Source organism: Moschus berezovskii, chromosome 23, assembly GCF_049115385.1.
Source record: "Moschus berezovskii isolate FMDL1 chromosome 23, NW_MosBer_1.0, whole genome shotgun sequence".
NCBI lineage: Eukaryota > Metazoa > Chordata > Mammalia > Artiodactyla > Moschidae > Moschus > Moschus berezovskii.
In genome coordinates, this window is record NC_142482.1 from 52,714,748 (window position 1) to 52,726,582 (window position 11,835).

Consider the following 11,835-nt stretch of genomic DNA (forward strand, 5'->3'; position numbering starts at 1 on the left):
GAGAAGAGGGTAGCTCCACCAACTGGTGCTTAAGAAAACAACAAATGCTCACTTGCAATAGATCCACTCCTACTATGGAGACTGACAAACTGCCACAACTTCCCCCCAACTTTCTCAAGTGAAAAAAAACCTCTCCAAAGGCTGCCAAGAGCCTCGATTATGGCCTTTTCCCCACCTCCTGGGGCTACTCTGATTCCTTTCACCTCCAGTTCATCTGAACTAATTTATGGGGAGGAGATCCAGCCTTACACTCTCTGGCCAGGGTCTGCTGGCCTCAGTTTTCCCTTCTGTAAAATGGACTCAACAGTCTCTTCCTCTCCTGTGAGTTCACTAGAGAAACAATAACTGTGGACGGTTATTTCAGAATTGACTGGGTCTTCTCCTCATGATGCTAGTGTGTTTCCTTCAGTCCAAGCTCTTCTGGTACAATTCCTCAAATGGCAGAAAAGTCCTAAGAGGCATGGGTGAGCCCCCTCACAAGAGTAGTAAAGTCTGTGGCCAGACAGACCGGTGGAAGTAGAAAGCAAGCCCAAAAGAAACACAAGGGCTGGAGCCCAGCTGCCCACTCAGGTTGGCCTGAGACCTGGCCCTTGGGAACGGGATCCACCTCTGCAAAAATGTGGGCCCCTTCCCACCCCACACATCCTGACAAAGAGAACAAGAGAACGATGACAGACAAAAACCACCTGCAAGAGGTGGCAGGACAGGATGTGCCAGAAGCAAGCAGGTCAACCAGGAGCAGGTTCAGCTCTACTTTTGACAATTTTATTCTGAATCAAAAATGAATGAAAAACCCTTTTTGAAAAGTGTGAGGCTATCAGAAGGCCATAGGGTTGTTAGAAGTCAAGAAAAATTATACCCTAAAAGAATAAGGAAAAATCTCACTCAAATTGTCTTTTTAAAAAATGGAGACCAAAGTCATCCGAGTTCCCACCTCCTGAGATGAAGGAGCAAGTGTGGAGAAGACTTTATGGACACACAAAAGGGACCCAAAACACAAGTCTGGGGACTGGAAAAGGAAGCCAGGTTTGCAGAGGAAGGGCTGGCAGTCAGAGGAGTGAAGAGACTAGATACATGGGGGATGGAAAGAAATAAGAGAAACTGATTCAAACAGAAAAAACTTAAGTTCAATGTGTCTCGTTTCCATTAACAGGTAGGCTTAAGGATCTGAAATGGAACAGACCTTTACAGTATCTCCTAAGTAAGACAAAATAATTAAAGATGCTGGATTACAAGATATAAGCTGCTAAACTCCACATAAATGAAGTGTAAAATCACTCATCTTTCTACCCCCACTATCCTGAGAACAACGCAAACTCTGAAAGTATTACAAATTACCTCAGCAGGGCTACTCTAACTGACCCACATTTTATCTACGCTACCTGGCATGAACTAGATAAGGAAGTCTAGTTTAATATTTGAGGATTAAGGCTAAATATAATGGAAGCACTCTTAGAGCTGATAAGGACCATAAGTTTGTTAGCTAACATAAAGTTTGTTAAGCAGTAAATCTTTAATATATATGTATATAGGTTGAGCATACACATATATACATACAAGTGAATGTAATGAACTTTACATAAATATGCTTTTAGTTACAGATTTTTTTAAATTATTTATTTGGCAAGGTCTCAGCTGCAGCACAGGGGCTTCTACTGTGGTGCTCCAGCTTAGCTGCCTGGAGGCATGTTGGATCTTAGTTCCCAGAACAGGGATCGACCCAGTGCCCACTGCATTAGAAGGCAGATTCTTAACCGCCGGACCACCAGAGAAGTTCTTGTTACAGATAATTTTGAGAATTCGTGGAACTCCATGTCAACCTTTTTTATTGTTGGGAAGGGAGTTCAGCATAATGAAGCTTGGTTCTTAAAAGGGAACCACTTACAAAGCAGTATCGGTGAGAAACCTTATAGATTTTCCCCCAGTCTTTTAAATGGCAGGCCCACATTTAACTTAACAATCTCATTTTTACAGTAATTCACTTTTATCAAAGGTTCCCAAACATTCAGCTTCAAGTTTTCATAGAAACCAATTCTCTTGTCACACTCGTTCAAAGGTTTATATAATATTTAACTGAAATTGCAATAATAAGTCTAACTGGAATAACCAGATTTGGGAACAAACAACTGGCACTTGGCAAGCCTTCTATATGGGTAAGAGCCAAAGGGGACAGAGGCACACACTCCCTGGGCCTGCCCACTGGCAGGGAGTTTCATGCAGGGATGTGACGGCCAGGATGTCCTTCAGCCAGAAGAACTGGAAGGCTGGGTAGGTGGAAGGTGGTTTAGTACAAGAGCTGTTGCTATAATCCTGGGAAAGATTTAGACACAGACCAGTAACAGGAAGATCAGAACCATATAAGCAGAATTACAAAAAGGAAACTACTTAGACTGAAAAGTGTATTGCTGAGTGTTAAAAAGTCAGGTCCTCAGACCAGCAAGACTAAGGGCAAACCTTAAAAATAAACCTAAAAACCCTATAATAAACCTAAAGACCTTAAAAATAAACCTAAAGAATCTCTTCAGCATCCATTTACAATTTAAAAAAAAAAAAAATTGCAGCAAACTAGAAAAGTGTGCGTCTACCAAGAAACTCAAAGTTCATCTTCACCAAAAAAAACAAAAAACAAAACACCCAACAATGCCTCCCGACAGCTAACAGCACCCTTCCATCCATACTGCCCTGGTATATGAGCTGTACTCCATACAAATACTGCCAGCGTAACACCTCTCAATCTTTACAATTCACTCTGGAGTCTGAGCTGCCTACCTGAGCATTTCATGTCATTTTTCCAGATCCAGATTACTAACTGATTACGGTTCAATTTACCAAAGTTGCATGTTTTAAGTTACATGTTTCATCCTTACTTTTCCATTAGCCCTGTAATTTTTAGTGTTTGATTTTGTAGGACTTGATGCTTTTCACCAACACAGACACCATGCTACGTGAGATGCAGCTCTGGTTACACAGATCTGGACTGCTCAGTAGGACAATTTCATATGTTCAGTCACACGAAGCAATGACTTGTCCAAATTGAGCTGTCCTGTAAGGATCAAAAAAACACACTAGGTTTCAAAGACACAAGATGAAAAAAAAAGTAGATTTGTATAGATTTCTATTTGTATTGATTACATGTTAAAATGATGATGTGTTCAATATACTAGGTTAAATAAAACTCTCATAAACTAAAAAAAAAAAGTTCAGCTTAGCCTTTATGGAGTGTTTCAATGTTAGGCTTAACATGACTTCCCCAAATCGTCTCCGAAAAAAAGAAAAGGGTTCTATTTAAAATCTGAAAGACACTGGTTACATACTCCAAAAAATTTTTCTGAAGGAGGAAATTTTAAATAACCTTTGGGGCAGGATATATATTAAGATTAACACTAGAGTTCTTTCCAAGGCATCTGGAAGTGAGTCAACAGCCCTCAGCCAAGCAACAAGAACTGTTCTGACCTCTTACGACAGGAAACAGCCATGAAACCATCTAAGCACCAAGTAATTCTAGTTGGCCCTTTGGGCCAATGGCTGTGGGGGACACACAAGTCAGATACTTGTCTACAGAAAAGTAATAATAACCCAGGTAATCATAAACTGGAATATTTTTAAAGATGATTTTTTCCTTTTTAAATCTCAGCAACACACTTCGGACTCTTGACAGCAGTATTCCTTCCATAATGTCTCCAGATGACGATTGTTGCTAAACTGTTTCTGCCCAGAGAAAAAGAGAATGGTTTTTCTCCACTACTAGAGAAAGGCAGAAAGCAAGCCACCTAAACAGCTCAAAAAGAAAATAATACAGCAATTAAATAAGGTATGCACGTTTTTTCCCCCAGAACCGTAAAATAAATCAATTGGGTGTAAACCTGGTGAGGGTGGGGGAACCAACTTATCAATCCTACCACTACACTTTGGTGTAGTTCTACTTTTCCTCTTTACAATTTCATGCAATTATAGTAAACTTTGCTTTTGAATCTTGAAACACAAACTTTTCCCAGAGTTTTCAATCATACTGCACTTTTAAATCAGAAAATTAAATACCTAAAATGTACAGTCTAGTGTTACAAATTCTTCTTGAGCTGTCCTAGAAATCAAACTGATAATCTGTTTTCCTGCTACCTGCATGAATTATCTTCATGTGGCAGAGATTTTTATTTCAAACTCACACGTTCTATAAAGCATCAAATATCAAATAGTTTTGAAGTCTAGGTATCTTATCTGTTACACTCGACAGCAATAACCAACCAGTGGAGTGACAGGAATGGCGTAAGAGACCCATAGAGCAAAACATGTAACTTTTTATTGTCCAAGGGATTGGGGCTTTGAAAGGCAAATGTTTTCAATTATTTAAGGTACTGTAGTGGGAATCGTGCCCAGCAATTAAGACAGGATTACACTGCAATTTATGAGTTTTTCAAAGACGTCATTTAATATGAAATATAACAATCATTTTTCCCAAAGCCTGCCATCTACAATCCCACCCCCAAACTCTGTTTTGCTAAAGCAATAAACTAAATGGCAACGCTGCAGGCAGCTAAGGCTTTTGAGACCAATTGTAGGAAATACGCTGCCTTCCACCAGCTCAAGTAATAATTTCATCTTACATAAAAACAGCATAGTTTTACATCTTACACGCACATCATCTCACACATGCGATCTCAGATAAAGTGAAAAGGCAAAAGCATGTATTACTTTTTCTATTTTACAAAAGAGTAAATAAACCTAGATTTCCCGCCCCTCGTGCTCTCATTCTAAAGAACTGAACCCAGAACACCTTAGACTTGCAGTCCAGTGCTCTTCCAAGCACACCTACCGATGACTGGTCTTCCTCCGTCTGCTCCAACCACTAAACTACTCCATAGGCCTAGAGTTGGCATAGCGATGAAGTGCCACTCTGGTGTTTCAAGGCTTCCAGAAAAATCAACTGATGCTGTGCAGCATCACCCCGTTACGTCCTGCCGTGACATCCCCAACACGACTTAAACTGAGAAGGTGGCCAAACCCATCACACGGTTCTCCTGCAAAGCCAAGCTGCCCCACTGAAGTTTCCCTGCTTTGCAAAAGCATTGACGAGAAAGCACGACCACCACCGCAATAATGCCACAGCCGTCAGCAAACCTCGAAACAGAAGAAGCGAAAACGTTTGCGTCTCCGCCCTGCTGCCCACCCCCGAAACGGAACCAGAGCAGAGTCAGGGGCGCTCGCAAGGGGTCCAGAGGCTCCCAGCGCTCACCTGGAGGGCAGTGCGGCGCTTCGGGGCGGAAGGCCGAGGCCAATCGCGTCCTCCTCCTCCTCCCGCGCGGCAGCCCCCGCCTCCCCACGGCTCCCTCCGCCCCCGCAGCCCCGCTGCGCTGGAACCTCCCGCCCGACTTCTGACGTCACGGAGGAGGAGAAGGTTCCACCCGGGCCCATCCCTTTGTGACGTCACAATGACAACAGAACCCGGCCGGAGCGTCCGGGAACCCGGAGCCGCTGGGGGCGGAGGGAGGGGGCGGAGGCCGGCGCGAGGCGGGGGAGGGACCGGGGGGCGGGGAGGGGGCGCGCTGACGTCTAGCCGGCTTAACCTGTTGCTCCCGGGCCCGCACTGGAGCCCGCGGGCCAGGCCGCGGGGAGCCGGCCGCGCCGCCGCCGCCATGCTCGGCCGTACGCGCGCTGGGGGGCGCCCGCTGCAGCCGCGCGCTGCCCGCCCCCTCCCCGCCCCGCGCCGCCCCCTCCCCGGCGGACCGGCCGCGCCGCCCCCGCGCCCCACCCACGCACCCACCCACCACCCGCTCGCCCGCCCGCCTGCCCGCGCCGCCCGCCCTGAGCCCGCAGCCCGCCCCCTACAGGCCGCGCGCGGCCGCCCGGACCCGGCCCAGCCCGCCGCGACCCCCGCGTCCCCCCAGCCGCACCGGCTCGAGCACGTCGGGAACACGGGCTCCGCTCCCCGAGCGTTAACTCGTGCTCTGCCTCCCGCGGCCGCCGCCAGACGCGGGCAGGAGGCCGGACGCCCGGAGTCGACACAATCCGCTGACCACCGCGAACAAAAAATCCCACCCCACGCCGTTCCCGAACTTAGCGAGGGCGGGGGTGGGGGCGGGGATGGCTCTGGTCCAAGTTCTACCCCCTTTTTGCTTTGTGGCTGCACCCGAATCGGACGTGCCCCGGGAAGGCGTCCACGCTTGCAGGCAAGCTTGTCTCCCTGCAGTTTCTACAGCCCGAGTTTAAACTAGTCCTTTGCATTCTCCTCAGCCCTCTGCAATGCGGATGTATTTTAATTCTTAAATTCTTTAGGGAGCAGCGTTTTAAGTTGGGCTTGATTATTTAACCTTGCATTTCTTTCATAGTTGAAGTTTACGTGTCTAGGTTAGGATCAGCCCTCAAAAAGACATTCAGCTTTTCCATTAAATCTATTTTTTACAAAACCAGTGCCCCGAAGGTCATCTCCCATTACACACATCATACTGCTCAAAAAGGGAAAATATTAACACCAATTTGTCCACCCGAGTTAAATCAAACTTTCTTATAACACTGCATTATTCCTAATGTGCGTTCATTCGGCCTTTTCTTTTCTAATGGGTTCTCTGATTTAAAGCACGCAGCTGATCACCGATCACTCGAGTGCACATTTGGTTAATCCTGTCCCCCCTCTCCTAGCCCTCCCCCCAAACTTAAAAAAAAAAAGCCACCACACACAAAACAAAAACACTCCCCATGCCAATCAAAACGTAGCTGTACTATGCACAAAACAAATTTAACTATTCCAAACCATTTAAATCTCGGAATAATCACCAAATTTCAGAAGCCCAGTTAACTGGGAGAAATTAATTGTAGTCACTTACATTTACATTCACATGCCTACTTAAAAACGTTAACTATATTCTATGTCTTTTTCCCCTAAAACTGGAAACCATGGATTTTTAAACAAAACCAGTCCCATTATTAAAGTCAATCCCAACAAATGCATTCCCTGTAACATGATTCCCAACTGGTTTATGTCGCGAACCAAATAAGCCAAAACGACCACATACATTAAATTTGATGTGCCAGTGCAAGGAACAAGATCGCCATAATCAGACCCTCGATTGCAACTTAAAGGGCTTCCAACACACACGCGTTACACGATTTCCCAAATAACATTAATAATAATAACAGACTCATTTGCATGCAAAGTGCAATATGGGGACAAATCCGCCCGAGAATGCAGTTTAGTTATATTACCGCAGCCCCCACCTCCCCGACTAGGCTCCACCAAAATCCCCTGCCTTTCATCTAAAACTAGATTATGGTTGTGTCATTCGAGGTCAATTTATTCACTGGAGGTATCGCTACACCAATCTGTTTTTTCATCCAAACTAGGCAGACACGACTTTGCCTGAAAAGCCTTCTTTCAGAAAAGAAAGAAACAGCCTTATCGGACGCTGTGTTTCAAACCCTTCAGCTGCAGAATTATCTATAAACTTGACATTCACAGCCATTGCTTAAAACTACAAGTCAAAGGATGTGTTGTTAGGAGCACTTACGTATTTCTTCTGGATGATATTCCTCTTGGGTCTTTCCTTGCTCATTCTGAGATCCAAATGCTGATTGCAAAAGGGGACAATTGCTTCATGAATTTAAAGCCGTCAGAAATTTGCAAAAAAATATCCTGGTGGTTTTTATTGTTGTTGGTGGTGGCTGATCTTGTAATCCGACTTTTCTTCCTCTTTCCCCAAAGCCCGATTCGCCTTGAAATAAATCCGAAATTGGGAAGGGAAAAAAAAAAAAAAAAAGCCAAAGACGAAGCAAACAAAAAAAAAATTCACTTTAGTAAAACACTCATAATGGAAAATTTCCCCCGAAACACACACACACAAAAAAAACCGACGCCCTTCACTCCCCCCCCTTTTTTCCTCCAAAAACTACATCAGCGAAACGTGAAGGTCCTTAGTGTCTGAGCTGTAGTTACATCTTGGAAAAAGAAAAGGGAAAGATAAATAAAAAATGTTGGAAGTCACGTTTGTGCTGCAGCAGCAGTGCGAGCAGAAGAGTCAACTCCAGCGGCGGCGGCGGCGGCGGCGGCAGCACCACAGCGAGGGCTCGCCGAGTCTCTTTTTTCCAAGCCCCCTAACCAATGAGAGAGAGGCTATCCAGCCCAACTTTAAATGGACTCTGCTTTTATACAAGTTAGGGCTCCTCGGATAATTCCCCGCCGGACGCCAGCCGAAAACTCCCACAGCTGGGCCACCAGGAGCCCGCCTACTCCGGTGCCGACCGCCCCTGGCCAAGCCCAGAGGACCGCGACGTCCCCGTCGACAAGACACCCGGGAGGCCTCGACGAACCCTTCCCGGGCTACCCCGCAGGCATCGCTCCCACGCCGAGCCTAAGACTGGAATTGAGAGAGGCTCCCTAGCTCAATGCATGGCACGCTCCGTCGCTCCACCTCACCCCCTTTCCCCAGCTTGCCGCTCACCCCTCGGCCGCCACAACGCTAGCCCCCGCCACGCCTCGTGTCTGCCTGCAGCCGGGCTGCTGGGTGCCAGTGCCCCAGGACGCCTGGCCCAGGGGAGAGCCGCCTATTCCCGGGGCACCTTAGAATGGTCCCCTTGATCTTCTGGAAGTTGTAGTCCCCCGACTACAAAATGGCTATGGCCATGGGCGCTGGGAACTACAACTCCCAGCCTGCCCCGCAAGGCTGTCACTCAACTCCACTCCCCTCCTCCCCGCCCCCGCCCCCCTCGCCGGCCCTGCCAACAAACGCTTGGACGTGTCCCGCGTGTGACACTGAGCGAGGCTGGCTCGGGATTGGCCCGGAGAGCGTGTGGTCCGCGAGCGAGGAACTCCCCACGCCGGCCCGCCCCCGCCCGCCGGCCGCGGCCCCCTCCCCCCGCGCGCCCCGCCCCCACCCGCGGCGCGAACCGCCTGTGGAATCGAGGAATCGCGCGCGCGCCGGCCCGCGCCGAGCGGCGGGGGAGGGACGCGCCGCGTCCCGGGGGAAGGCCTCGGAGCGTGGCGGCGCGGGGGGCGGTGTCGGCTAGGGGTTGGAGCCCGTCCTGAGGAAAACTGGGCCACGCACCAAGAGGAATCCTCGGTGCGAACTAGTTGATCGGCGGCGCCTGCTGCCGCGGCGGCACAGCCGGTGTCACCTCAGGACACCGCCTCGCGTCTCCACACGGAGCGTGCTGCGGTCGGGCTCGGGGGGAGCCCGAGGTCACCTCGCGGAAAGGCCACCTCCCGGCGCGGCACACGGCCCGGCGGACGAGGACAACGTCGGGGGCGGGGGGGACCCCGAAAGGGAAGCCCCGGCCGCCGCCTCCTACCAAAAAAAAAATCACCGTCTTTTAAGAGACCACGCTGGGTCTTGGCTGGTCCCGGCGTCTCTGGCGTCTGGGGTGTCTGTTAGCGAGGCTACAGCGTTGAGGGGAGGCGAGTGGAATATGGAGTCCGAGCCACACACACCCGCACTCCGCGAGGAAGCGTCTGGAACGCCGAGTGCCGGGAATACCACCCGCGGTAGCCACGCGAGAACCCGCGTTCTACCTGCCTCTGCCCCCTGCGGGGCTGCTCTGATCGTTGGTCAGAATGAAGGAGGCGGCCCCGGTGTATCTCTTCGGCCTTCGCCTTATTAGCTACTTCAGGTCACTCTTAGCCAGTCTGCATTGTTGGTTTCCTTATTCGCTCCGTAAATATAGAGCAGTGATGTTTTAAAGGATCTTCTTTTAAGAAACGGGAAGCGGAATTAAGTACGCCTTCATACTCATTCCAATACGTTTAATTCTCCTTGCCATCCCCTAGATTCTCTTTATATCGGAAGTTAGGTTTTATCTACAGCAGTGTTTGAAGTGTTTGAGGAGTGTCTAGAAAGGTCTCAGAAACTGGAGGTGAGAGACCTCTCATACCACCCTGGGCCCTTTCCTAAAAGGTACGGGATGGCCTCTCTGAGCTGGTCAATTTCCTCAACAAATTAGTGATCATCACATCTTATGGAGTGGATTATGTAATAATGTTAGCCCAGCTAAGAAACAGACACGTTATTAAAAGATCTCCGTAAATCAAATAAAGTTTTGCTTTTGCTGCGCAGCATGGTATGCTGGATCTTAGTTCCCTGATCAGGGATGGAACCCGTGGTCCTGAAGTGGAATCACAAGAGTCCTAAAGGTTGGGCCGCAGGGGAATTCTCAATAAAGTGCTGTTTTTAAATGCTTTTTAATTATGACTTTACCGTTTTTAAAAAGATCTGCTCTCTAAATTGAAATAATGTGTCATGTTGATTTCAGTCATAAAAATAAATGACCTTCTGTGCCTTCATATGGCACATATCCTGAAGGACCCGATAGATTCCATTTTTCCATACCGGCCACCCAAGTGACTTTATACAAGTGACTTTTTACAATGAGGTGGTTTCAAGAGACTTTCTGATTATTATGACCTGTATACTGGCAGCCTCCACTTCTCCACACTCAGGGTTTTAGCCAGCTCTCAGGAGGTTTAATGTCAGATCTGCCCTTCCCCAGGCAAAATTCTTAAGAACAAAGGTGGGTTTCTTCTAGGTTCTCTCAGCTAGCCTCTGAGGCTAGGCTTCTCTGTCCCCAGGCAGAGAACTCCCCTGCTGAGCTACCAACTCTAGGTCACCACATAAAAACCATTCTAGTTGAGGCTGGAGGGCAGGCGAAAGGAAGGAATTTGCTCATTTCCAAAAGATTTGGATAACGTTCATGTTGTTTTCCCTGAAAAGGAAAATAGACTGGTCTTTTTAGGGGTTGAAAGCCTTTCCTGTTGTGGAAGTAACTATCTCCTGATGAACTTCCTTTTACTTTTCTTGTCTTTTTACTCCTCTTTTTCATTCTCTATCAGTGAATTATCACTCTTTCTCCTGATGATTTTAACCTCTTCCAGCACTTCTCTTGACCTCTTCAAGTCGTCGTGTGCAGGATGGGAGGGTGGGGGAAGACCTCACTAGGTACAGTGTTGCTACAGGACCTACATGCCAGCACTGATCTCATCAGAAGACAGCACTCAAAAGTCCTTTGTTAAGAAGCACACGGCTCAATAGAAAAGGCAGACTCATGACTGATTATGATACCTCTGAAAAGTACTGTATTTGCACTATGAAAAGGTGGTAAAGGGAATGCATTACTGAGGTGACCAGGAATGAAGGAGTTTTGAAGGATGAGTAGGAGTTCAGCAGTTTGAAGTATGCTCAGCAACTTTACTGCATTAAAAAAATAAAATCCTTGAGACCTTAAAAAAAAAAAAAAATACACTCATGGATGGGACTCGGTTTTCTTTAGAAGTGACCAAAGATAAAACTGAGAGGTGAACAGGAGCCAGAACGAGAAAGGTTCTGCATGCCACTTTGGACTTTGCCTGTAAGCTAAAAAGAAGCTCAGAAAGATTTTCACTACAGGGATAAATGGGCTTTGCGTATTTGAAAAGTGATTCTGATTGTGAGAGATGAAGTTGAGGATTGAAGAAAAGAGGCAGGAAGAGCTAGAAACCAGTTGCAATGTACTTGCATAAATAAGATGAGAAATGGTTATGATCTGAATCGAGCAGCAGAGGAAAGAGCAGAGAGAGCAGAGAATAGGTTGAGAAATATTTAGAATGTCAAAAGTCAACAGAACTTGGGAACTGGTTAGCTGGAGGGAATGGTGACTAATGGGGCAGAGTCTAAAAATCATTCCTTTAATCTTACCTTTTATACTCTTAATTAGGTCAATTATCCATCACAGGAAGACTGGGAACATGATGGATGTGAAAGAGGAAGAGGTAACAAATCAGACAGGAATAAAAGCAGGCCCTTACTATTCTGGGTATACATCTGTATGAGCGACCATACTGAATCAAGCAGTCTAGTCCTCCACTTGACTTCCTATAAG

At 47.4% G+C, this 11,835-nt stretch overlaps 1 protein-coding gene across 2 annotated transcripts in view; it reads right to left on the bottom strand.

Annotated features, from left to right (window-relative positions):
* The window catches only part of JARID2 (jumonji and AT-rich interaction domain containing 2), a 234,088-nt gene extending 225,719 nt beyond the window's left edge, over nt 1-8,369 (bottom strand). Inside the window, exon 1 of one of the 2 annotated variants that reach the window (XM_055406021.2) lies at nt 7,500-8,369. In XM_055406021.2, the coding sequence (XP_055261996.1) occupies nt 7,500-7,544 (45 nt within the window). In that variant the 5' untranslated portion in view covers nt 7,545-8,369. Of the gene's footprint in view, nt 1-5,230; nt 5,450-7,499 lie in introns of those variants that run through there. The other variant, XM_055406023.2, reaches the window with a different exon arrangement.
* Between the last annotated feature and the right edge of the window lie 3,466 nt (nt 8,370-11,835).